Raw genomic sequence first — 22,963 nt, 5'->3', positions numbered from 1 at the left:
AGCTCAATCCACACAAGACCGAGGCACTGTTAGTGGGGGGTTCTCTAGACCGGATGGGTGGGAGATTGCCTGCTGTTGATGGAGTTACACTTCCTCTGAAGGAGCAGGTTTGTAGCTTGGGGATACTCCTGGATCTTTGGCTGTTGCTCGAGGCTCAGGTGGCCTCAGTGGCCTGGAGTGCCTTCCATCAGCTTCGGCTGGTGGCCCAGCAATGCCCCTATCTGGACAGAGATAGCATAACTACTGTTGCTTATGCTCTGATAACCTCAAGGCTAGACTACTGCAATGAGTTATACATAGGGATTTCTCTGAAGATGGTTCAGAAACTTAAGCTTGTGCCGAATTCAGCAACCAGGCTGCTCACCAGAGCACTATGGTTTGATCATATTACACCAATACTGGTTTGACTGCACTGGCTACCAATTAGTTTCTGGGCTCAATTCAAGGTGCTGGTTTTGACCTATAAAGCCTTAAATGGCTCAGGACCACAATAGCTCAAGGACCGCCTCTTTCTATATGAACCTACCAGGACCCTGATCTCATCTTCTGAGGCCGTTTTTCATGTGCCTCCTCCTCGAGAGGTCTGGAGGGTGGCAACACAAAAATGGGCCTTCTCTGCAGTGGCTCCCCGTCTGTGGGATGCTCTCCCTAGGGAAGTTCGCATGGCGCCTTCATTATACACCTTTAGGTGCCAGGTAAAAATGTTCCTTTTTAACCAGGCCTTTGGTTGATCTGATTGACATCTTATCCCCTTTTAAAATGTGGGTCTTTTTAGGGGGTGGAATGTTATTGGGATGTTGTATATATATTGTTTTTTATGTTGATCTTTTCTGTGAACTGCCCTGAGACCTCAGGGTACAAGGCGGTATATAAATTCAATAAAGAAGGAGGAGGAGAAGGAGGAGGATTGGGGCAGGTCACCACAGTATCTCTCCTTCCTTCCTTGACTTTTTAACCCAGTGTGGCTGGCTAGACATGTACATGGTTTCAGATGTCCATGTATTATGTTTATTTTAAATGTATATTATCCTTTTCTACAACAAAATAGTGCTTCTTTCCAAAGAAATGTATTGAGCACTAGAGCAGTAGAAGTTACCATTTTATTCCCAAATATGTGATTGTGCTATAATAATAAGAAGAAGAAGAAGAAGAAGAATTTATTATTTATGCCCCACCCATCTGGCTGGGCTTCCCCAGCCACTCTGGGCAGTTTCCAAAAAAATATTAAAATACAGTAATATATCAAACATTAAAAGCTTCCCTAAACAAATTTGCTATAATTTGAGGGCATTTAAACTGCAAAAGTGCAGGCCCCTGCAGTGTTTCTTTCTGATCAGGGTTAGCAAACTGCTTTTTGTTCATTTGTTGCCCTAATGTATCAGGAATGTAAAACGATTGTAAAGCATGAAATGACTGCAGGGAGACCGGCAAGGAAGAATTATGTGAAGTGAGTGTCTCACAACTGAAGTTATACACATTGCAATCTAAACAGAGTGCAGAAGATAAGACCATTAGGTCATGCCCTAAAATTACTTCGTCACCCACACTACTGCTTGTTTCCCCTCAAATCCAGCTATGTTAACTAGCCTTGGTATTTTGTCCTATCCCCTTATTTGCAGCTGTTTTGGTGCAATCAGAGGCTCCAGATGTCACAGTTAAGGATGAGACAAGCAAGGATGCAGCTAGACAGCTGTGCCTGGATTCAGATCTAATAAGATATACGGCATCTGTTTCCACAGCCTTTCTTCAAAGCAATTCTATGCTAGCTTTCAGACCTCTGGCTAGCCACATTGCATATTCCCATTTGCACCTCACACTGCCATACTGATCACTGCTGCTTGGCTGCAGGAGGATAAACCAGATCCCTGTGCCAGAGTGAAATAGTATGGCTGTGATCCAAAGCCACTTTACCCGAAAGTAAGCCCAAGTGAATTCAGTAGGACTTACCTCTGAGTAGACATTCTTAGGACTGCTGTAACAAACTTTTTGCTGCCAAATCCAGCGTTCTCCTAGGATCCTTCACTTGTGTTGAGGCCCAAAAAATATTCAGTTCCCCTCTGACTGGACTATGGAATCCATGCCATTGATCTAAACTGTGTTGCACAATTGGATCCTGAAGTTTAGAAAAGAAACACAAAACCTTGCTTTTCACTCACCTGAGTGCAAAGTACCCTGCCTGTGCTGCATGATAATCCTGGGGTTTTCTAAAAGACTCAGATGACTGAGTAAGCAATTATAAACCCTGCCACCTGCTGGACACAATTCCTTAGCTCAAAGGCCATGTTGCCAGCTGCAGTTACAATCCTGTGTGCATGTTTGCACTGTAAAACGACACCTAGCACTTTGACAACCTGGGATGTTCTGGCATACCTGCCAACACTTCACATTAACTCAGGAAAGTAAATATGAGTTGAGCTAATGACCTCAAAACACGCCTGGTCTATTTCATTGACATTTCACACATTTTGATCCAGGATGGGAGTTTCAAATTAATTTTAATTAGGTCACCATGTGATAATTAAGTAGTTACACGTATTACTGAAATTGTAATAAGGAGCATAAAAGGGCACACGTGACTGTGGCCAGGTTTTCATGTGTGCGTTTGCAAACACCCTGTCATTATTGGATGATGCACCTTCAGATGGTAAGAACATCATGTCCTAAAAAACTTGACTTCTTATTAGTCCCAGATTTCAGAAGAGGGTTGCTAACTGATTGTTTGCCATGTGGTCCAAATCAGCAAACAAGGCAGGGATGTGGTTGGACTCCATCATCTCAGACGGATGTTTTATGGTGGATGTATCCTGCAATAAAGTCATGGCACAATTAGAGTGCATACGAGGTGGATTTCCCCACGCTGCCACATATTGCTGCCAGAGGAGCTACAGCATGAAAAAAGGATCTAGATCTATAGACCCCCACTGATATTTCAGCAGGATATGCACTGATTGGAAGCGAAGCAGTGTGATCACTCCAAAACTTTTGCAAAGTGGAATTTCATGTGACCACACCAATAGCATCATGAGCACAATCACAATGGACGCACAACAGAAAGGACGCATGGAAGGGTTCTGGCTTTGGCCATGCTGGCTGGGTGTCATAGGCCAGGAGTCAGCTTCACCTGCTGAGCAGCAGCCTGAAGGAGCAGAAGGCAAAGTGACACCTGCTGATGATCAGCCTTCTTGCTCCGGATGAGAACCAGCTGGCTCCAGCTTTCTTAAGCTGGGTTTCCAGCCTCAGTCAGTTGCTGGAAACATGTATCGTTCCTGGCCAGACCTTGCTGCTTCTTGCTTCCCGTGCCCTTGGACCCTCGGCTTTCTTGACTCCAGGGTTGTCTGACTATGTGAACTGAGATACTCCGGACCTTAGGACTGGACTGAACCTTGAGACTCTACCTCCAGGCAAGTACCCAACCCCCACCCCGAGACTCAGCTGGTTGGCTGGCTTCTCCCTCCACTGAGCTCCACCATGGCTGGCAGCACAGGACTACGACACTGGAGACTGATGGTTCAATGACATTGTGGTGGAACTACGTGTTCTCCATTATTGATCTAAGGGTGCGATAATGTTATTGCTTCCAGACTTTTGGCAGCAAACATTATTAGCTTGAATCCAACCTTGATTGCCCCTTGTAAATTAGGACTGTAAGTATAGATTCAGCCAACCCTAAGCTGTTCCATAGGTTCCTTAGGCTCCCATTCCCTAGGCCAGCTCATCTTCAGAGTGGACTTTGATGATGGTGGTGGTTTTTTCCCCTCCTGCAAAGTTGGTACCAGGATAGTTCTATGCTTAGGATGCATTCATCTGCCCCGACTGCAACAAAACATTTCTCTCCCATATTGTTATCTACAGCCACAGCAGCTGCTGTAACTGTCCACCGGTCTGACATTACCTCATCCTTTTTCTCCCAAGACAGATGGATGCCAACAACAATATAATTTTTTGGGGGTGTCCCTAACAATTTGTTTTATTTCTGTTAATAGTAATAATAAATGCATATGCCACTTAATACCAAAATAAGCTTTTAAGAAGTTTCCAAGCATAAAAACCAATTACAGTAACGTTAAACTATAAAAACCCATAATTAAAAGATGTAATCAAACAGTCCCATTAAAACACAAGTACTGTAATTAAAACAGGTCAGGAGATCAGTTGTGACTACAAAAGCCTACACACACACGCTAGAGAACTTCAAGGGAAGTTTGCTTGAATCCACTTATTGACAATGCAAGCAGTCTCATAAAGTGCCAGGCACTGAGCAAAAGGAATAAGCCCAGTAAGCATAGCACAGGTTTATTAAGCCAAGAACAATGCTCTGTTACGCCTGCCAACTTCTGATGCATTGATATGTTGTTATTATTATTATTATTTATGTTAGCTACTAAATAAAAAATAGTAGTAAAACGATCATTAGTATCCAAGGGCGAGATACAAATTAAAAATATCTATTGGAATGCAGCATATTTTGTATTCCAGTCTCCTCCCCGCACACACCAAATTTCCATTTAAAGTTCATGTCGCTCTGCCTTCATATTTCTCCCAGTGCTTTCCTTTTGTCACGTATGCTCCCATCTCCCTCTATTTGTCTAGTCCTGGAACACTCACATCTGTGCTTTCATTGTTGCTTGTGCCTTGACCCCAGAGCTATTTTGGAAGACTAAGATTTGCCACCTAAATGGAACTGATGAAAACCTGCCAGAGCCGCTGCTCATTTGCATTTGCCGTGTACGGTAAAATATAGAACTGGAGCTGGGGTGCCAGTTCAGAATTCACCAAATGGGCATTTTCTTGAACGTCCCCCATTCCCCCACCCCCTGAGCAGCCTATCTCCAGAAGATCCCTACCCCCTTCCTGTTTAGCTGTTGCTAGAGAAGCAATCTGCGCCACATTTCTCTTATCTCTCTCCCCAGACTTCCTCTCTGCCTTGGAAAGGATCATCAGAATAATTGCCAGGTGGCTAGAGAACTAGCAGCTGTTGCCCTTGGAAATTCCCTGTTGACTTCCCACTTCTGCTCTGAGTTTCCCTCATGTGGCTTTGGGCTTCTCTACTTTTTCTTTCCTTCTCAGGATTTCTGTTTCGGGGACAAACACTCACAGAAGAAGGGCCCGGCTGGATTAGGCCCGAAGCCTATCTATCTCATCAGTCCCAGGTAGCATATTCAGGAATTGGCACGAATTATGGGAGTTGTAGTTCATCATCTGGAGGTCTACAGGTTCGCCACCCCTTCTTTACCATTTCCCCTTTGGGGGTCTATAGATCTAGCCATGAGTGTGGAAGGGACACAGACACTTGCCCTAGCTCACAAACCTCTTGCATGTCATTCTGGAGGGTGTTTCATGCAGGGGTATAGCTAGGGACTGGCTAGGTTGGCTCCCACCCAGGGGTGCGTGCAAGAATTGTGACTGTCCACTCTTGCTAGGAGTCCGCCCACCCATCTACATGCTCTCCGGGCCACTCCTCCTTTGCTCTGGGCAGCGGGGCAAGGCACACAGGCTCCTCTGGGCCCCTTGGCAGATGAGATTGCTAGCATGGACCATCACAGCAGTACTGTGGGGGCTCCTCAGCTGGCCAGTGGCACTATTAGAAGAGTGAAATTTTGAGTTTCTGCTCCATGGTCTCTCCTGGCTTCAGAGCTGCCAATACATCTCCTTGCCAAGGGTGCAAAGAAGCCTAGGTACACCTTTGGTTTCATGCTAGGAATTTCCTATAGTCCTCTCTGGAGGTCCTCTTAAGAGTGGGAGTAGTGGTGTTACCAAGTTTGCATCCCTGCCCCACCCCATTGCCCTGATTGTTCACTCCCTCTCCTCTGCTAATCCAGGCAAAAAGGGTTCCGGGAGGGAGATGGAGACAAAGGGAATCAGTAGTAGTATTTTATTTATTAATTATCATTGATTTATTGGATTTGAATTTATTTATTGAATTTATATACCACCCTATGTCTGGGGTGCCAGGGCGGTTCACAGAATAAAACCAAGATATAAAACCACAAAATACCTAATAAAAAGAAAAACCCATTTCTTCTCTTCTTGCTGACTGGATAGTAGAGGAGAACTGGATCCCTTTTAAAGCATTAGATTGGGTACAGTTGTGTACAATCTCATAGGGGACACTTTTATAGAGAAGTGGATTGCTCCAAAATCTTAGTTGGGGTGCACATTCCCATTCCCTTATCTGGAATCCTCATCTGGGGGGTCATCATGCGTTTAAGAGCATTGTGGCAAACCAACAGTTTTGATAGCAGAGAATTGCTGTGGACCTGAAAGCAGACACACACACACACACACACACACACACACACACACACACACACACAAAATATGGGGTGGATCAGCATTTCTTATGAGGTGCAAGAGCACATCAACCAGTTCCTTATTAAGTCTTCTTATCAAACTTTGCTGTGAACGTTTCCGTAAATAAGGAACTCGGAACAAACTTCAGTTTTGTATTCCCCCATGACGTTCAAGAAGAAGCCTAGTCAATTGTGGAAGTTGGCTCTAAATTCAGGTAATCCCCTATGGCAAAAAGTTGAGTTCCTCAGCAACAGATGTTAGTCCCAAAAATAGAGAAGTTGGTGGCTTGTGGAAGAAGCCAGTGACATGCACCTTAATTTGCATAGGAATCATGAAATATAACAGCTAAATTCCACTGGTTTTTGCAGACCAAGTGCTGAGTGAGAGAAGAACACCTCACTGCGTTTTCTTTTGGCCCAGGTTTGAAAAGATGTCACGTGTTTCTCTGTTTCTGCTTTTCTCTTTTCACGCAGCTCTGAGCCTTAAAATCTGCTCTTTCAACGTGAGGTCATTTGGAGAAGCCAAGCGAACAAGACCAGAAATCTTGGACGTCATTGTAGAGGTATGTTGTTCGCTCTGCGGGATTAAATAAATACTCAGCTGAACGGAGGGACATTTTATCTAGCTCATCTTTCAGGGTATTTTATCTTCACACAGCCAAGTCCTGCTAATGAATGGCTGAGCATTAATAAATCTGCTGTGTTCCTAACAGCGGAAGAATCAATTTGCAGACCTGAAGCCATATGTTCAGCAAGATTTATTTACACATTAAATCTAGCAGAAATACAATGCTGAATGCTGTTGCAGATGAACATGAGGGATTATGGGAACATTTTGATGGGCAAGAAAAATTGTCCCCTTCTCATCTATAGTCTCATCAGACGTTGCTTCGTTACTAGCATGCTAAATTTGTTTAATCACCGCTATGAAGTACTCTGGTCTCATTAAGGAGAAATTACAATCACAAAATAAGTTGGACCCTTGCAGACAAAAGTGATTGTATTATAAACACCTTCTGAGTGATTTAAGCACTTTGGTGCCATTCAAAAACCTGTGCATCGGATGCTTGTAAACAAGAACAATACATCGCCTTTGCATTGCAACGAGCTCTGCTTGAAGCCATTTAGCACTTTTAAAGTGTACAAGAAGACTTACAAATGCAAGCGCTGTTCTGAATCCTTCCTCTCCCAGCAAATTATGAACTTCAAATCTTTTCTTTGACAGTGACAAAATGAGGGCACACGCAGCGTTTTGTGACATGACTATTTCTGTATCTGCTTGCAGACTCAATTCTGTAATTTTATTTTATTTTTAAAAAGTGGCCCAAAATCCTAATTTGGCTGAGTGGCTTTAAACCAGTGATTCAGCACACAATACATGAATGCTAAATTCAAGTCAGCAATTCAGATGCCTCTATGGATCTTCTGCCACCATTAGAGCTATAGTTTGTCCTTTAAACTTAGGAACACAGAAAGCTGTCCTATACTAAGACAGGTAATTGGTCCAGCCAGTTTAGTATTGTCTGACTGACAGAGGATCTCCAGGATTTTAGAGAGGAATCCCAGCCCTACTTGGAGACGCTGGGGGTTGATCTGGAGACTTTCCACAGTCCTCTGTCATGGACCATCATCCTTCCCCAAATGAAGCCTGCCAATAGCTTCATACTGGAACATGCCCAAGTTTACTCAGAGTAGACCCATTGAAGTTAATGAACATGTCTAAGATAGGTTGATTGATTCCAGGGCTTGCTTTTAAGCTAAATGCATTATTCTTCCCTGATTCTATATTTAATGTTTCCCCTCCCTCCAAAGAGCTCTGGACAACATGGGCAGAGGTGTCTCTCTCCTCATCCTCTACATTATCTTTGTCATTGTTTCAGCTTTATATGTACTTTCTATGTCTATTCAGGAGTTCCATTGAGTTCAATGGAACTTATTCCCCAGGTACAAGGGCATTGGGTTGCAGACTTATTTTATTCACATCCTTTCTTTTCATTTGGGGGGAGGGTCACAAGGTGGCTTGCAATCACACAAGAGGACAATAAAATAATATTAAAGGCAACATGACGTCCTTGCAAAATGCATATCGTCGATAAAGCATATAGCACAACATCAAAACAGCAGTAGAGAAACATAGCAAGAAAAGATTGAGCTAGCTGTAAAGCAATTTTTATCCTCATACCAATTCTTTGGGTATGTTAGGCTGAGAGATAGTGACTGTCCCAAGTTCAGCCAGTACCTCGGGTTAAGAACTTAATTCGTTCTGGAGGTCTGTTCTTAACCTGAAACTGATCTTAACCTGAAGCACTTTAGCTAATGGGGCCTCCTGCTGCCACTGTGCCACCACTGCACAATTTCTGTTCTTATCCTGAAGCAAAGTTCTTAACCTGAGGTACTACTTCTGGTTAGCAGAATCTGTAACCTGAAGCGTCTGTAACCTGAAGCGTATGTAACCCAAGGTATCACTGTATTGTGGAGCAGCATATTAAACTGGGATTCCCCCACTCCACTTCAGTCTAAATCCAGCACACTACCCACCATGTGCTGTTTTAATGTGATAACCAGCCAAAGAAAGGGTTTTTCAAATGTTTCAAAGAAGCACCCTGGCAGTCTGGTTGCACCTGACCTGGAAGACTTCGTTCTCCAAATATTTTGCCAAAAGACTCCATCTCACTTTGGTTGTTTCTGCAAGAAAGAGAGAAGGTTTGGGCACCTCAGCTGAGTGCCTGTATAGCTGAACTCTCCCCATAAGAAACCCATCTCAGGTTATTGCCACCTCATTTAGTGTTGGGGCATTTTGTCAATATCATCTTGTGTTTATATTTTTGAGGTGGGGTGTTGTTTTTAAAAAGCTTTTACTGTGTAAGCCACCTTGAAGTTTTGCTTCGAAGAGCAGCCTATAAATTGTTTGAATAAATGAATGAAATTATGGCAATGTTTTTAGATGTTCTTAATGTTTTGAACTGTTTTAATAGGTCTTTATTCATTTTTAATTGCATCGTTTTGCCAGGGGTTTCTTTGGTTTTCACCCAGAGCTCATTTGGGAGGGATGTGAGATAGAAATTTAATAGTTGATGTAATATAAATCATAATTGTATTCTTTTACTGGTTTGCTGCAAATGAATGCAGAGTACAGAGGCATGAACCTGCCTGTGTACCTTAAGACACTTTAGAATTTTCACTTACCCAATCCTTTCAATCTCTTGGAACATCATCCCATTTCTTAAAGGATAGTCTCACAGTATTTATATAGTCTTCAACCCATTATTTTCCATGGCTTCACAATAGATGTGAATACCAGCAAATCAAATACTGCCTCAGCCACTAGCTTTGAGATATCTGGAATTCTAGAATACACAAGGCATTAATTGGCTTTGCCTCTCTCTAAATCCCTTCATCTATCAAGAACAGTGACCTGCAGATGGGCTATACACTTTCTAAACTTTTTTTTCCACGTACCACATAACTGTTCCCACATTTATCCACCTTTTTAAAGAAGAGTTGGGGGTGGATTTGCACAAAAGTACTCTGGAAAATGGGGAAGCATGTGAATCACTGAGGGATCAGCTAATCAGTGCCATGCACAGTTTGTTTCAAACTTGCAGAACAGTCTTTTTCATAGTATGGATTTGGAAAAGGATAGATGTGTTTGGACTGAACTAAGTGAGAGTGCTTCGAGAATATTGCTGCTACTCTCAGAATTTTGCTTCTGTCTTCCCTCTAAGTCAGGAGCTCTCTAGTACAGGAGCTGAAAGACCAGGAATTTTTTTGAAGCCCATTTCTGATAGGTGAAATGTTCAGGAAGAATGCAAAGCCTGTTTATTCTGGGAATTCCAAGTGTGTCAAATAAAGCATTCTTCAGAATGTTCTTTCTTTCCTCCTGCAGGTTATTTCTCAGTGTGACATCATGCTACTGATGGAAATAAAGGACAACAGCAACAGGCTATGCCCCTTCCTCTTAGAGAAATTGAACGGGTGAGATGGGAATGTCAAATTTATTTTAAAAATGCAGAGTCAGATCAAGGGTTTTTTGGAGTTGGGGTCTTGGGCAAAAAGCTTTCAGTGGGCCCACTTCTCAGCTGGCCCACCTTCTTGCTACTGCCATCGCTGTTCATTAGGGCCAGGTGGCTCATGAGGCAGGATGAGGCAGCCTCCTTTGGTGGTAGAGTGCTACAAGGCAGCACCCCCAGAGACTCCCCACCCCGCCACCCCCACTAATGGTGGAGAAGCAGTGGTAGTTTCTGGTGAGATCTCATGAGATCTCTTCAGAATCCACCGCAGCTTCATGGGCACTGCTGCACGACCCAAGTAAGGGAGACTGGTAGTGGTGGCATCAGCTTCCTGTTTCACCTCAGGTGACTAAACAGGATGTGCCGCCCAGTGGAGGACCTAAAATTTTTGGGCCCTGAAGCTTGAACTGTCATGGAAGGCCCCTTCGCAACCAGCAACTAGGTCTGGATAACCACTGCTATCTTCTTCAATAAGGTTGCTCCATGACAGATCACCACACTCTCAGACTTTGTTGAAGTGTATATACAACAAAAAAAGTTAATCAATTTGAGTTGTGTGACTCAAATTGGGTCTACTATACCCAAAATCTTTAAGCAATGTGGACTGAAGTAGCTCCTGGGGCCCCTCCAGGATAAGAGGCCCTGAAGCTTAAGCCTCATTAGTTCCATAGTAGATCCGCCCCTGGTGCTGCCCCTGCTGTTCATTCATTTGCCCAGAAGGAGAGGTCAAGGAAAGTGAAGGCTGCTGCTTCTCTTCCTCCTTGCCCTTGGCATAGTTTGTGCACTTGGAGAGACTGAGCATGCAGGACCATAACACAGTGGTAGAGCACCTGCTTTGCATGCAGAAGGTCCCAGGTTCAATCCTTGACATCACCAGTTGTATTTTATGATTTTCCTGATATTGTAAGTGAGTTGGAACTGGTCTGTGACCATAATAATAAAATTCATTCATACACCAGTTAGGGCTGGGGATCTTCTTCTTTAGCAATCACTCATAGCCGAGTAAGATTGTCTTCCATAAACATGGTTTTAACAGTGAATCCTTAAGTGACTGTGGAGGCCAATTCTGGATCCACACGTCCTTCCACAGTGGGGACATAGGTTTCTGGGCGGGAGTTGATCATGGTGAGAGTTTGCCAAGCATGCCTTCCTCTTAGGGCTTTTCTCTCTTTCGCTCTGAGTTTGAGTGTCTTCAAAGCCCATGACACCTTTGGCTGGGAATATTCCCTGCTATAAACCCCTGAGAACCACTGCTGGTCAATCAGGACAACACTGATCTCACTGAAAGGCAGCTTTCAATGTTTCTAAGCAGCAAAAGCTAGGAGTAGGAAGGGAGGGGCCAGTGGGCCCCTTCTGGGATGTAGGCCTCCGGAGGTGACCAACTATGGCAGAGGAGAGGAGAATCAATGCTGAAGAAGGCCTCCCCTTTTCAAGCATGCCATGGTGGGTGCATCCAATATGGTGGATTAATTCCTTAACTCACACTTCTGGCCCCCTCACAACACATTGTTTGGGAAATCACTGCTCTAGCCCTCTCAAGCGCATTTCTTTCTCTGCCAGAGATGGGGAACGTTTGGGTCTTCTTAGACAATTCCCATCATCCTTAACCATTGGCCATGGTGGCTGGGGCTGATGGAAGATGGAGTCCAACAACATCTGGAGGACCACTGGTTCCCCTTCCCTATGGTATGATATTCCCCCCCCCCCCAGAAACATTATCCACACTACAGACCATCCCACCTAGCAGAGCAGGAGAACCTTGGGATGGACTGTGTCAGGGAAGAAAGGGGATTTTGCTCAGATAGTTAAGCAATGAGCTCCTCCACATGCCAGAGCCAGAAGCATTGGCCACCGTTTGTGTTTTACAATGGTGCATGTGTTTCCTGTGTATTCTTTCAAATATATAAAAAATAATCATTTTTCTCCAGTCACTCGCAAGAAAAGTACAGTTATGTGGTCAGCAATCGGTTAGGAAGAAGGACCTATAAGGAACAATATGCTTTTTTCTACAGGTAAGTGCATTTTGCAACTTTCTGCATGAGGCATTCTTTGGAAACCGCAAGGAAATAAGCTGGTGTATTAGCCTTCAATTCCCAGTTTAGATTGTATATCTCTTGGGGAAAGGGACCTGTCTTTTGTATACATATTAAACTCTGTACTCTCTGATGATAAAGGTAAAGGTAAAGGTACCCCTGCCCATACGGGCCAGTCGTGTCCGATTCTGGGGTTGCACGCCCATCTCGCTTAAGGGGCCGGGGGCCAGCGCTGTCCGCAGACACTTCCGGGTCACGTGGCCAGCATGACAAGCTGCATCTGGTGAGCCAGCGCAGCACATGGAACGCCATTTACCTTCCCGCTAGTAAGCGGTCCCTATTTATCTACTTGCACCCAGGGGTGCTTTCAAACTGCTAGATTGGCAGGCGCTGGGACCGAGCAACGGGAGCGCACCCCGCCGCGGGGATTCAAACCACCGACTTGACGATCGGCAAGTCCTAGGCGCTGAGGTTTTACCCACAGCGCCACCCGAGTCCACTCTCTGATGATACTGGGTAATAAATAAGAATAAAAGACTCCTCTGGGGCATCTAGATTGGCGTGGCAGACTTGGGAGTGGTTATACTAGCTGTAATATTGGGGGCCTCTCCAGACACCCTTTTTATTGCACATTCATGATAATTTGTGCTCACAATGCTATCGGTGCGTTCTCACATGACTTGAAAGCATTGGATTTTGCAGGAGACTCCCACACTGAAACCAGCAAAACAACCCTCCCTTCCCCTGGGGAAAATGCCTATAGAGCACCCTGGAAGTGATGGCCTTATTGACCATTGACCATGGTGGCCCATTGGTCAAACAAGGATTTCTTCCAGCGCTACTCACTGTACAGAAGCAGTATTCATATTTCTTTCAGATATATGGATGTTATTGGATCCAAAGACTAGTATCTCCCATTTGCCTTTTTTCATTCAATGAATAAGCAAAAACTAACTTGCAAGAGATCTTCTCACCTGGAAAACTACTTTAAGTATCCTCACCAAGGGTAGCCTCCAGACGTTGGACTTCAGCTCCCATCAGTTCCCAGGCAGCATGGTCAGTGGTCAGCAACGATGGGAGTCGTCGTACAACATCTTGAGGACACCACATTGGCTAACCCTGATCTGCACTAACATCCCCTTGTTGCATCACTTTTTGTTTTATATTGTCCTCTCACAGCATCTCAATGGCTTCATGGCATCCAAGCATTAAGCTCTGAACATTTCTCATATATACATGCTTCCGTCTTTTAGGACTGTGGTGGGTTGATGCTTCTGTAAAAGCAAAACAAAAAACAACCACCACCACATAACTCTGAACACATGATTTTCTGTTCCTGAAATGCATTTTCACCCCACTTATACAGCAGAACATGCAAGGATTTCATAGCTTCAGGTAGTTGTATTACTGAGCCAGAAAATTTGAGATTATGAAAACTAGCTTGCTTTTTTGCAGCATTTTCATTGTTGATTGTAGTCTTATTAGCTACCTTGTGGATCTTGGGACAGAAAGTCAGTCTATACATTAAAAAAAGAAAAAGGTCTAAACTATTTGAGAGAGCTGATATTCTGTCTGTCTGTTAATTCACACTGCAGATCAAAAATGGTGTCAGTGAAGCAAATCTATCAGTATCCTGATCTGCAGCCTGATGACGAAGATGCACTTTCCAGGGAGCCTTATGTTGTCTGGTTCTCTTCTCCAAAAACGGGTGAGACATTGCTGAGCATGCACTATCCTCCTCCTGTGTGTTTCATAACCCACAAGCAGAGATACAGGAAAAGGGTGAGCACTAGGGAAGCCCCAGATCTTTATTTTAGACTCCACTGATGAGCTCCGAATGGCAAGCCTCAATGTAGGGCCTGCTGTCTAGGCAGCTTATGGGGCCAAGCCTGCTTAGCTTCAGGAGTGGAAATGCATTATGGGCCTTCATGGGATTCTGTGAGCCACAGAGCACTCTTCAATCCCAATTTGGCTGAGGTTACTCTGCAGTTTCTTTAACTTCATGATTAATCCACCCTTGATTGCAGCCTTTTATAGAACCACAAACATAATCCAGAACTCGCCGCACGTTGACTTATTTGTGCCAAATTTAATTAAGGTCCTAAACATTAAATAAGTCAAAACTGTAAAACTCCAAGCACTTTGCAATGAGATCCGTTGACTTCAACATTTTCCAGCACTGCAAAGCAGCTAGGCTTCTAAGCGTGATTAATGTCCTAGAGCTAGATAGTTGGACATAGAAAACATCTGAAGATAGGGTAGTAAGTAGCAAGAGGAATGCAGTGTGGCACATGATTTAAATGGTTGAATTATAATTCTCATTAATATATTGAGGCTTAAAGGTCCATACAATAATGTGCAGGGCTCTGTCTACAAATTTTGCTGGAGGGGGCAAAAGTCTGCACTGCTACCAACCCTTCTCTTGCAGCTTCATGTAGTCTCCACCGCCATCACTGAGAGGATGAAGACACAGGCTTCCGTCTCTCGATGGCACCGATAAGGGACAGGACACAATGAGACAAAATCTTTTCCCCCTTTATGTCCCATGCAGGCTTCCGTCTCTCAGTGGTGGTAGTGATGGCAGTGGGACAACAAGGAAGGGAGGAAAGTGTTTTTCCCCGTTGTCTCCCACCAAGAGAATAAAGCCTGCAGGCTCATGTCCTGTCCCACAGCCACTTCTCACCTTCCTCTTCCTGGGGCAGGCAAAGAGATGGGCTTTTCTAATCAGCAGCAACCTGCCAGACCATAAAGAGTCACCAAACATGTACCAAGGCCATTGTGTACCCCTGTCCTCTTTCTCCCGTGCTGCAGGGCAGGATGCTGTTTTGCCGCTCCCCCAATCTGCTGCCCAGGGCATGTGCCCCCTTCCCCTCCCCTTGATCCAGGCCTGGGAATATGCATATTTTGCAATGGTAACATGTCAACATCAAGATGTCCTTTTTCATCCCAGTTTTCAATAGGATTCCCAACACACATCCTTGAATGGAAAAAAGACCACATGCTGGTGAGAGCAGTTCCACTGCAGATGCTAAGCAGTCCTTGGGTCTGAGCACTTAGTTGTATGGAAGGCCACCTGAAAGCATCTGTAACCCACTCAGATCTTTAAAGGAAGTGCAGAGTCCAAAACTGTGTAAATCCTCCCTTTTACTCTGCACCCAGTGCACTTCCATCCCTGGTTTGGGAAGTAGGGTACACATTGTGTTAGCCAGACCAAGAGGAAGGAAGGAAGGAAGGAAGGAAGGAAGGAAGGAAGGAAGGAAGGAAGGAGCTATTCAAGAGGTGTAGATCTGAATGTACAAAAGTGTAGCATGAGAATTGATGCTAAGCAGAATCAGAGACAAAATGGGCCTGCTAAGATCTGGAAACCATTCTGGGCCCTAACAATCAAACTTCTTATATAATTACAAAACTTCAATGTACTTGATACTGAAAGAAAGATGGACAATGGGGGTTGTTTTGTCTTTAGAAATACAAAGACTGTTATGTTTTGGTAGGCTCAGGTGCCACATGAGCTTAACTCAAGACCCTCCAATTCCATGACCTGTAAAAGGCAATATACCTAATAAACATATTAGATCTGTCAGTTTTTCTAACCATGATGGGAGTGAGTTTTGGAAATGCTGATCATCTTATTTTTTCAATGTTTGCTTCTTAAGTGGTCAGGGAATTTGTGATAATCCCTCTGCACACAACACCTGAAATGGCTGTTCGGGAAATTGATGAACTCTATGACGTGTACTTAGATGTAAGACAACGCTTCAAGTCTGAGGTCAGTCGCTGTTTCCTTGGTGCGTTTGTGCTAAAGTTGTGCTGAATATCAGCCCACCCCACCCCTGTGAACATCGGAACTTAGAAAGCTGCCTTCTGCTGAGTCAGACCAATGGGCCATCTTGCTCAGCATTCTCTGTGTTGACTGGCAGGAGCTGTCCAGGATTTCAGATGGGGGTCTCTCTCAGCCCTACCTAGAGACCAGGGATTGTGATCTTCCCTATGCTAAGCAGAGACTTTACCACTGAGCTACTGCACTTCTCCTAAAGCTCCTAGTCAAAGTGTGGCTTGGTTGTTCTGAGCAGCCCAGCCATGTTCCTGGAGACAGGATTACTACTGCCTGTCATCCATACTAATGAATGAAGTCATTTCAGAATTTTATCTCTCCCTCTTCCTCATAATCACACACCATTAACTTCCTCTTCTTTTTCATTTCTCTGATACTCCCCATAGATCTCTTTGCACCTGAAGATCTATTGAGATAATTCTCATATGTGGTTGGCACACCCAGGGAAATTCATCAGTGACTCTGTGAGCCAGTCTGATCTGGGTGTGCCTGCTGCCATGATAGGGTGCCTTTGCTAAGAAGCTCAAAATAGGTCACTTTACTTTCCCAATAATAAAAAGTGATGGAGGAAGTTGTCATACCTTTCTGCCCCTGCTTTCTGCAATCCTGTCTCTTCAAATTTGTCTTTTCACAATCTCCTGTCCCACCTTGTAGAATTTCGTCTTCATGGGAGACTTCAACGCTGGCTGTGGCTATGTTGCGAAGAAACACTGGAAGAATATCAGACTGAGAAATCACACTGAATTTGTTTGGCTGATTGATGACAAAACTGACACGACGGTGAAAGCCAGCACCCGCTGCCCCTATGACAGGTAACAGCTGGTTTTAGAGCTGACTTGTGAACCCTCCCAGCTAGAGCCTCTGCTAAGCTACCTATTATCTGCGGTGTTGGAAGAACTCTGCTGGTTACCTTAACAAAATGCATGTTGATTTACAACAGGTCGTTAATATTGTGAGGGGTGAAGTGTGCACCTGGGCTATCTATGCATGGATAAATTATTGCATATTTGGTCTCTTACCTGTGTGACATCACATCCAGCTATTAATCTATGGATAACCAATCTGTGACAAGTGCAAGAAATGGGCCTAGGCAGCTGGAGACTGTGACTTTCCTGGACTGGAGCAGATTGGCCAATCTAGCTTCCAGTGCTCCATTAAGAACATACACTGGAACGTAAGAGTCCTGCCAAAAACCTATCAGAGTCCAGCATCTTGTTCTCTAAGCAGCCAACCAGATGCCTAAGGGAAACTCACAAGCAGGGCCTCACCACAACAGCGCTCTCCCCACTTACAATTCCTGGCAGCAGGTATTCAGAGACATACTGCCTCCAGCAGTGAAGGGTGGAACATAGTCATCATGGCCATTCATTTGTCTAATCCTTTTTTAAAAGCCACACATGGTGTCTATTTTGGAAGTGAAATCCATTGTTTATATGACAGTGTGTGAAGACATTCTTCCTATTCCTTGGCTCAGAAGAATAAAGTTATACCAATGCTATCCTCAAACCCTTGGTGAGTTAGGGACTTCCCCTGCATGTGATGACAGGCTCTGGCAGATTGAGCAGACGAGTCCACCAGTCAAGAAGGTGGTTTCTGCATATACTGTAGAGGGAAGTGAGGGGCAGGTGGGGCTCGTCAACCTGGGAAGGTAGCTCATCTGGGAGAAGGAAAACTTTGATCCTAAACCTCCACTGCCTTGTGAGACATCTTTGGGGGGAGGGAGGCTGAGGGGTAAACTCGACACAAATCCAGAGAGGAGGCCCCAAGGTGGTTGGATGGTGTCTTGTACGCCTTCTTTTAGTAGCTCCTGCAACCAAGCTGATGCCCAAAGTACTACTCTGCTTTCCTTTGGACCACATCAGCGAGGCTGAGGTGGGGGTCTTGTCACCTGGGCAGCCCAGACCTCCATACACACTGCCCAGGTTTATGCCTCAGGAGGTCACTTCGGTGCTGCTAGCACTTCGGTGCTCTTCACCCCGAGAAGCACACTCCATTGTTTCTCAAGGCAGACAGATGCCAACAATTACCAAGGCACAATGGGCTTCATGGAGAAAAGTTTTTCTTCCTCCCTCACAACACTAGAATTCAATGGAGCTGAATATTGGGAGATTTGGGACAGATAAAAGAATGTACTGTTTCACACAGCTCATAGGCTATGGAACTCGCTCCCATAAGAGGCAATGATCGCCACCAACTTGGATGGCTTTAAGAGGATTGGGCAAACTCATGGGGAATAAGCCTATCCATGGCTGCTAGCCAGGATGACTATGCTCTGCCTCCACAGCAGGAGACAGCAGTGCTTCTAATTGCCAGTTGCTGGAAACTGCAGGAGGGGAGAGCGCTCTTGGGCTTGCAGATTTCCCACAGGTATCTAGGTGGCTACTGTTAGAACATGATGCTGGGCTAAAAGGACCATTGGCCTGATCCTGTGCTCTCGTCTTATGTTCTTATATGTACTACAGTGTGAACTTGAAGGCCACCTCCTCATACTTCATACCTGCCTTGTTGCACACGTTTTGTTGAATTTGTTGTATTCCATCATTCTTGCACATCCTACTGCACTATGCAAGAAAAGAAGAATGAGAACAACTGAAACCATTCTAAAATATTTAAAAGTCTACAAAAGAGTCAAAATGTTGCATGCATCAGTGATCCGGGGATCCAGGGAAGCAGGCTAGCCACCACTGTGATCCCCCATTGAGAGGCAGTAAGGGCAAGTTAATTGCAGCTTTTGCGACAGAACCATTCCTGGGTTGCACGTTGTCCTCCTCCCTGTGCAAGCCCTTTGGTTGAGTTCCAGACAGAAAACTTTTGACCTCCATGAAGTCTGCCAGGATAATCACCTGAACATACTGATGCTCACGATGAACTCATTCCCTGCTGTTGGCACAGCACTTTCCCTCCCTCTGCCCACGCTGTTACCCTTGGCAAGATCACCTCCTTCCCTTGTTCCCGAAACAGCTGGCAGGCAAGCGCTGTGTTAGATAGGAGTGTACTTCTGAGTCACAATCCAGCCTCCTTTCCCAGCAGTGTGCATCAGGTAGTGTCAGGATGATTAGTGATGTCTGAACATAGTCCTGTGAGGACGGGCAGTTTGGGAGAAAGAGAGAAATAGCTTGGGGAAGCTCTTCTCCGGTTGCTTTTTGCACAAAGCACTGCACAGACAAATGTGTCAGGTGGGTGTCTGTATCCCTGTGGCAGCCTACCTGCAGTGGAATGAACTTCACCCAGCTGAGAGCAAACGTTCAAACCCTGAAGATCTCCAGAGGACTTCGCATTGCAGAATTAGATGGAGAAAGAGGCTGGTATCATTGGGTTAGTAACTGCATTCCTAAGCAGTGGTGAATTGGTGAGAGTCCCAAGGCCAAGATAGAGAGGCTGGGGGGGGGGCTTTTTGTTCCCCTCTGGGCCTGAGGTTCCCCATCCGTGATCTGAGATACACAGCCGGCTAACCTTCATGCTTCTCAGAATTTTGACTTACCAAGTAAGGCCTGACACCAGAACAAGAATATCAGAAGCAGTCCTAATAACAAGCACTAAAGCTTACCTGTATCTGTGCAGCTCAGCCAGAAATACTTGAGAACCCACCACGTTTGGGATAATTTTAATTGGTTATTCTTTTGTTTTTCCTAGCTTTATGACTAATGGAAACTGATGCACTATTGAGGCACTTAAATTGCCATTTTTCATCGTCCTCTACCACCCACGGAAAGATGAAATAGCAGCTAAGAGACAAGCTATTTGTGGATCAGCTTAATTGCTGGAGTTTGCAGGCAACTCGCCTTGCCTTGCCTCTGGGTCACTTGCGAATTCATCTTTGTGCTATCAAAACCCACCATGCTCCCTGCTCACCTTTTCTTTCTGACAGCAGCATATGTATTCTCCTCCTGCACAGCAGGCTAACACCCAGTGGTCTTGTTTTCGCCTCTTACAGGATTGTGCTCCATGGGGAGAAACTCATAAATGCTGTTGTGCCAGACTCAGCCGGCATCTTTGATTTTCAGAGGGCCTTTTCGATGACTGAAGCACAGGTTTGTGTAAGACAGGAATAGTACACAAGCGGAGTGTTTTCGCGTTCTCGTCCTGCATCCGCCGGAGCTTGAGTCCACAGCTGCACTGAGTCAAAACTGGGGAAGCAGACCAGTGAGAGAGGCAGGCAGCCAGTCGAGGGGAAACAAGCAGGTAGAGCCGAGAAGCAGGAAGAACCATGAGTTGAGAAATATAGGGAATCACATAACAGAATTCCAGGCCCATCTGCAGAGATAGACAGGTGTGTGCCATGTGTGCAGCCAACATACTTCCAACACTTTATCCCCCACTGTGTTTGTCTACGCAAATCAGAGACCTGTGTGGATCAAGCTATGTAAACAGCTGGAGTAACACAACTCCAACAACTGAGGAGCCAAGAACATGATTTATGTAGTACCTGCAGCTGCATCAGTGGCTAAACCGTGAGCTGATAACAAAATACGCCACTTTAGAGCTGTACTTTGGCAGTCTTTAGATGAATGGCCTGCCAGTTCTGACCTCCTTTTTTACTCCTTTACCTAATCCTCAGACCTTAGTTGGCACAAAAGAGTCTTTGAGAAAGAGTATTCTTGCAGAGTATTGCTGCTTTTATTCTTAAAAAGTTGTCTTCTCCAACCACAATCGAGATCGACAGCTTTTTACACACACCAAACACAACCAGCTTTCTACCATCCAACCAACCCACACCCAACACTAACATTGGCCACTCTGTATATACAGGTACAATTAGGTGAAAGGTTGCATGAGTCATTGTAGGCCGCTGACTCATGCTGACTTAGTCCTTTTAGCATTAAAGAAACAGCGGCCAATTTTTGGCCGTGACATGGCCCATGTGCTCTGTCAGTGCGTCCTGCCACTGATAGGGCACTCCAACTAGCCCCTGCCCCCTAGTGTCCCTGGGAGGAGATAGAGCTCAGTGGCATAGCATCTGCTATGCATGCAGAGGGGCCCAGTTTCATATAATTATAGAATCACAGGACTATAGAATTGGGGAAAGCCCTGAGGATCATCTAGTCCAACCCCCTGCAATGGAGCTGTCCCATACGGGGATCAAACTTGCAACCTTGGCATTATCAGCACCATGCTTTAACCAACTGAGCTGTCCAAGTAGAGCTAGGGGGGACTCTTGTCCTGAACCTGGAGAGCCACTGCCAGTCAGTGGGGACAATGCTGAGTTACAAAGACCAGTGGTCTGATCCTAAGTTCCTGTGCACACACAGCAGGAGTGTCTGCAAGGAGGGAGGCTTTCTGCAGGCTGCTACACACGCAAAGGAGCCCATGTGCATCTAGAATCCTGATTGTGCTGGGCACAGTGGCATAGTGTGGGCAGCGCCACAGGGCAGTTACCCTGGGTGCAAAATTCTTAGGGGCACAAAATTTCAAAAGGAAAAAAAGGATTAATAAATAATAGTGGGCCCTCCTGCTAACACAGAATGTCTCCCAATGTTCATGTGGATGGGCTGCGGAGCGGATTTGAGCTATGGCTGGTTGCTAGGGCGCCTTCTGCATGGGCTTTAAAAACATGACCACTCTCCCTTGGCCATGGCTGCCACTTGTGTTGGCTGCCAAGCTATTGTCCCTTCACTCCAGCCTATTGGCAAGCAGTGCTAAGGATACTTGCCTTGCCCCAGACACTGGCAACCCATGCTACGCCACTGGAAGGATGTACAGATGACAAGCATGGATCTAGGGTGTGATGTCATGGTCAGGACTACTCAGCACAGCCTTCTCACATGTTGGCAGAATGCACAAGAAGTTCCCCCGAAGAAGGCTAATGTGGCATGGGGAAACCCACACTAACACACTAACACAGTGCATTGTGCTGCAGCATTGTGCTGCAGTCTTCACGATCTATTCCCTGTGCTATAATGTAGTAGAGCTCTCAGGTTGGTTGCATATTCCATATGTGTCCTTGTCGGCCAGATGCATCCATAGCCTTCCTGAGCAATTCGGCTTTGGATATGTGAAAGCATAGCAGCCAAATTTATTGGTGGCTTCCCTAGAATAAGGGCTATGCACCTCACTTAGGGGCTATCTTTGTGTGGCTTTGTATAGCAACAAATGGCAATTACTCAATGCAGTATGGCTTTTAAATATTTGTATGCAAGGGACAGGGTGTCCAATTAATCCACCTATTGTGTCCCTTACTCTGCAGGCTTTAGCAGTGAGTGATCACTTTCCAGTAGAGTTCCAGCTGAGAGCCAGCAGACATTCCCCAAGACGAGCAAGAGCAAGCAATCGTAGGCGCCTCTTGCAACAGGGCTAGACAGGATACTGCTGTTCTCCGAAGAGAAAAGAAATTGGATGTATATTCACAAGAAAAGAGTGGGTTTAGTTTCTGACCTTTTCCTTGATGTATATTGGCCTCCCATATGGCCTATTTCACCAAAAATATGCAAACCGAAACTATTTTTATTGTTAAAAGCATTCAAGGTTAAATAAAATAAACGAGCTAAAATTAACTTTGCCGTAACCTGAAAGACAAACGCAGTGAGGCAATCTGAATGCCTTAGCAATGTCTTCAGCAGGGGTTGTTTGGTGAAACAATTTGTTCAGAGTTGTTCGGCATCTCTGCCTGTTCCCAACGTCAGTCTTCTGGCCAAAGATATTTTACAATCAAGAACTCAGAAAGAAGCTACAGAAACACACTTTTTGCCATTGACTGACTCCAATCTTGTAGGTGGGTGCATGCACACGGGCGCGCACACGCACACACACACACACACGTCACACGTTCTTTGAAGTTAGAGAAATGTGAAATTGTTG

At 45.1% G+C, this 22,963-nt stretch overlaps 2 protein-coding genes and 1 long non-coding RNA gene across 4 annotated transcripts in view; 2 read left to right on the top strand and 1 right to left on the bottom strand.

The window, feature by feature from the left end:
* The window catches only part of LOC310839028 (monoacylglycerol lipase ABHD6-like), a 46,164-nt gene extending 43,824 nt beyond the window's left edge, over positions 1-2,340 (bottom strand). The window contains exon 1 of one of the 2 annotated variants that reach the window (XM_083727191.1): positions 1,948-2,340. The gene's annotated coding sequence lies outside the window, so the exon portion shown is untranslated. The remainder of the gene's footprint in view (positions 1-1,947) is intronic. The other variant, XM_083727194.1, reaches the window with a different exon arrangement.
* LOC310839046 overlaps positions 1-22,963 on the top strand; it is a 202,654-nt gene that overhangs the window by 178,088 nt on the left and 1,603 nt on the right. The window lies entirely within an intron of this gene.
* Positions 6,658-22,659, top strand: DNASE1L3 (deoxyribonuclease 1L3). Its single transcript, XM_083727214.1, has 8 exons — positions 6,658-6,853; positions 10,177-10,265; positions 12,229-12,312; positions 13,929-14,041; positions 15,990-16,102; positions 16,823-16,980; positions 20,103-20,199; positions 22,353-22,659. Exons 1-8 carry the CDS (start codon positions 6,722-6,724, stop codon positions 22,461-22,463), a joined length of 897 nt encoding a protein of 298 aa, XP_083583340.1. The 5' UTR covers positions 6,658-6,721; the 3' UTR covers positions 22,464-22,659.

Source organism: Podarcis gaigeae (genome assembly GCF_964106915.1).
Source record: "Podarcis gaigeae genome assembly, chromosome: 2".
In the NCBI taxonomy this organism is placed as follows: Eukaryota; Metazoa; Chordata; class Lepidosauria; order Squamata; family Lacertidae; genus Podarcis; species Podarcis gaigeae.
This window is presented reverse-complemented; position numbering and strand designations above follow the sequence as displayed.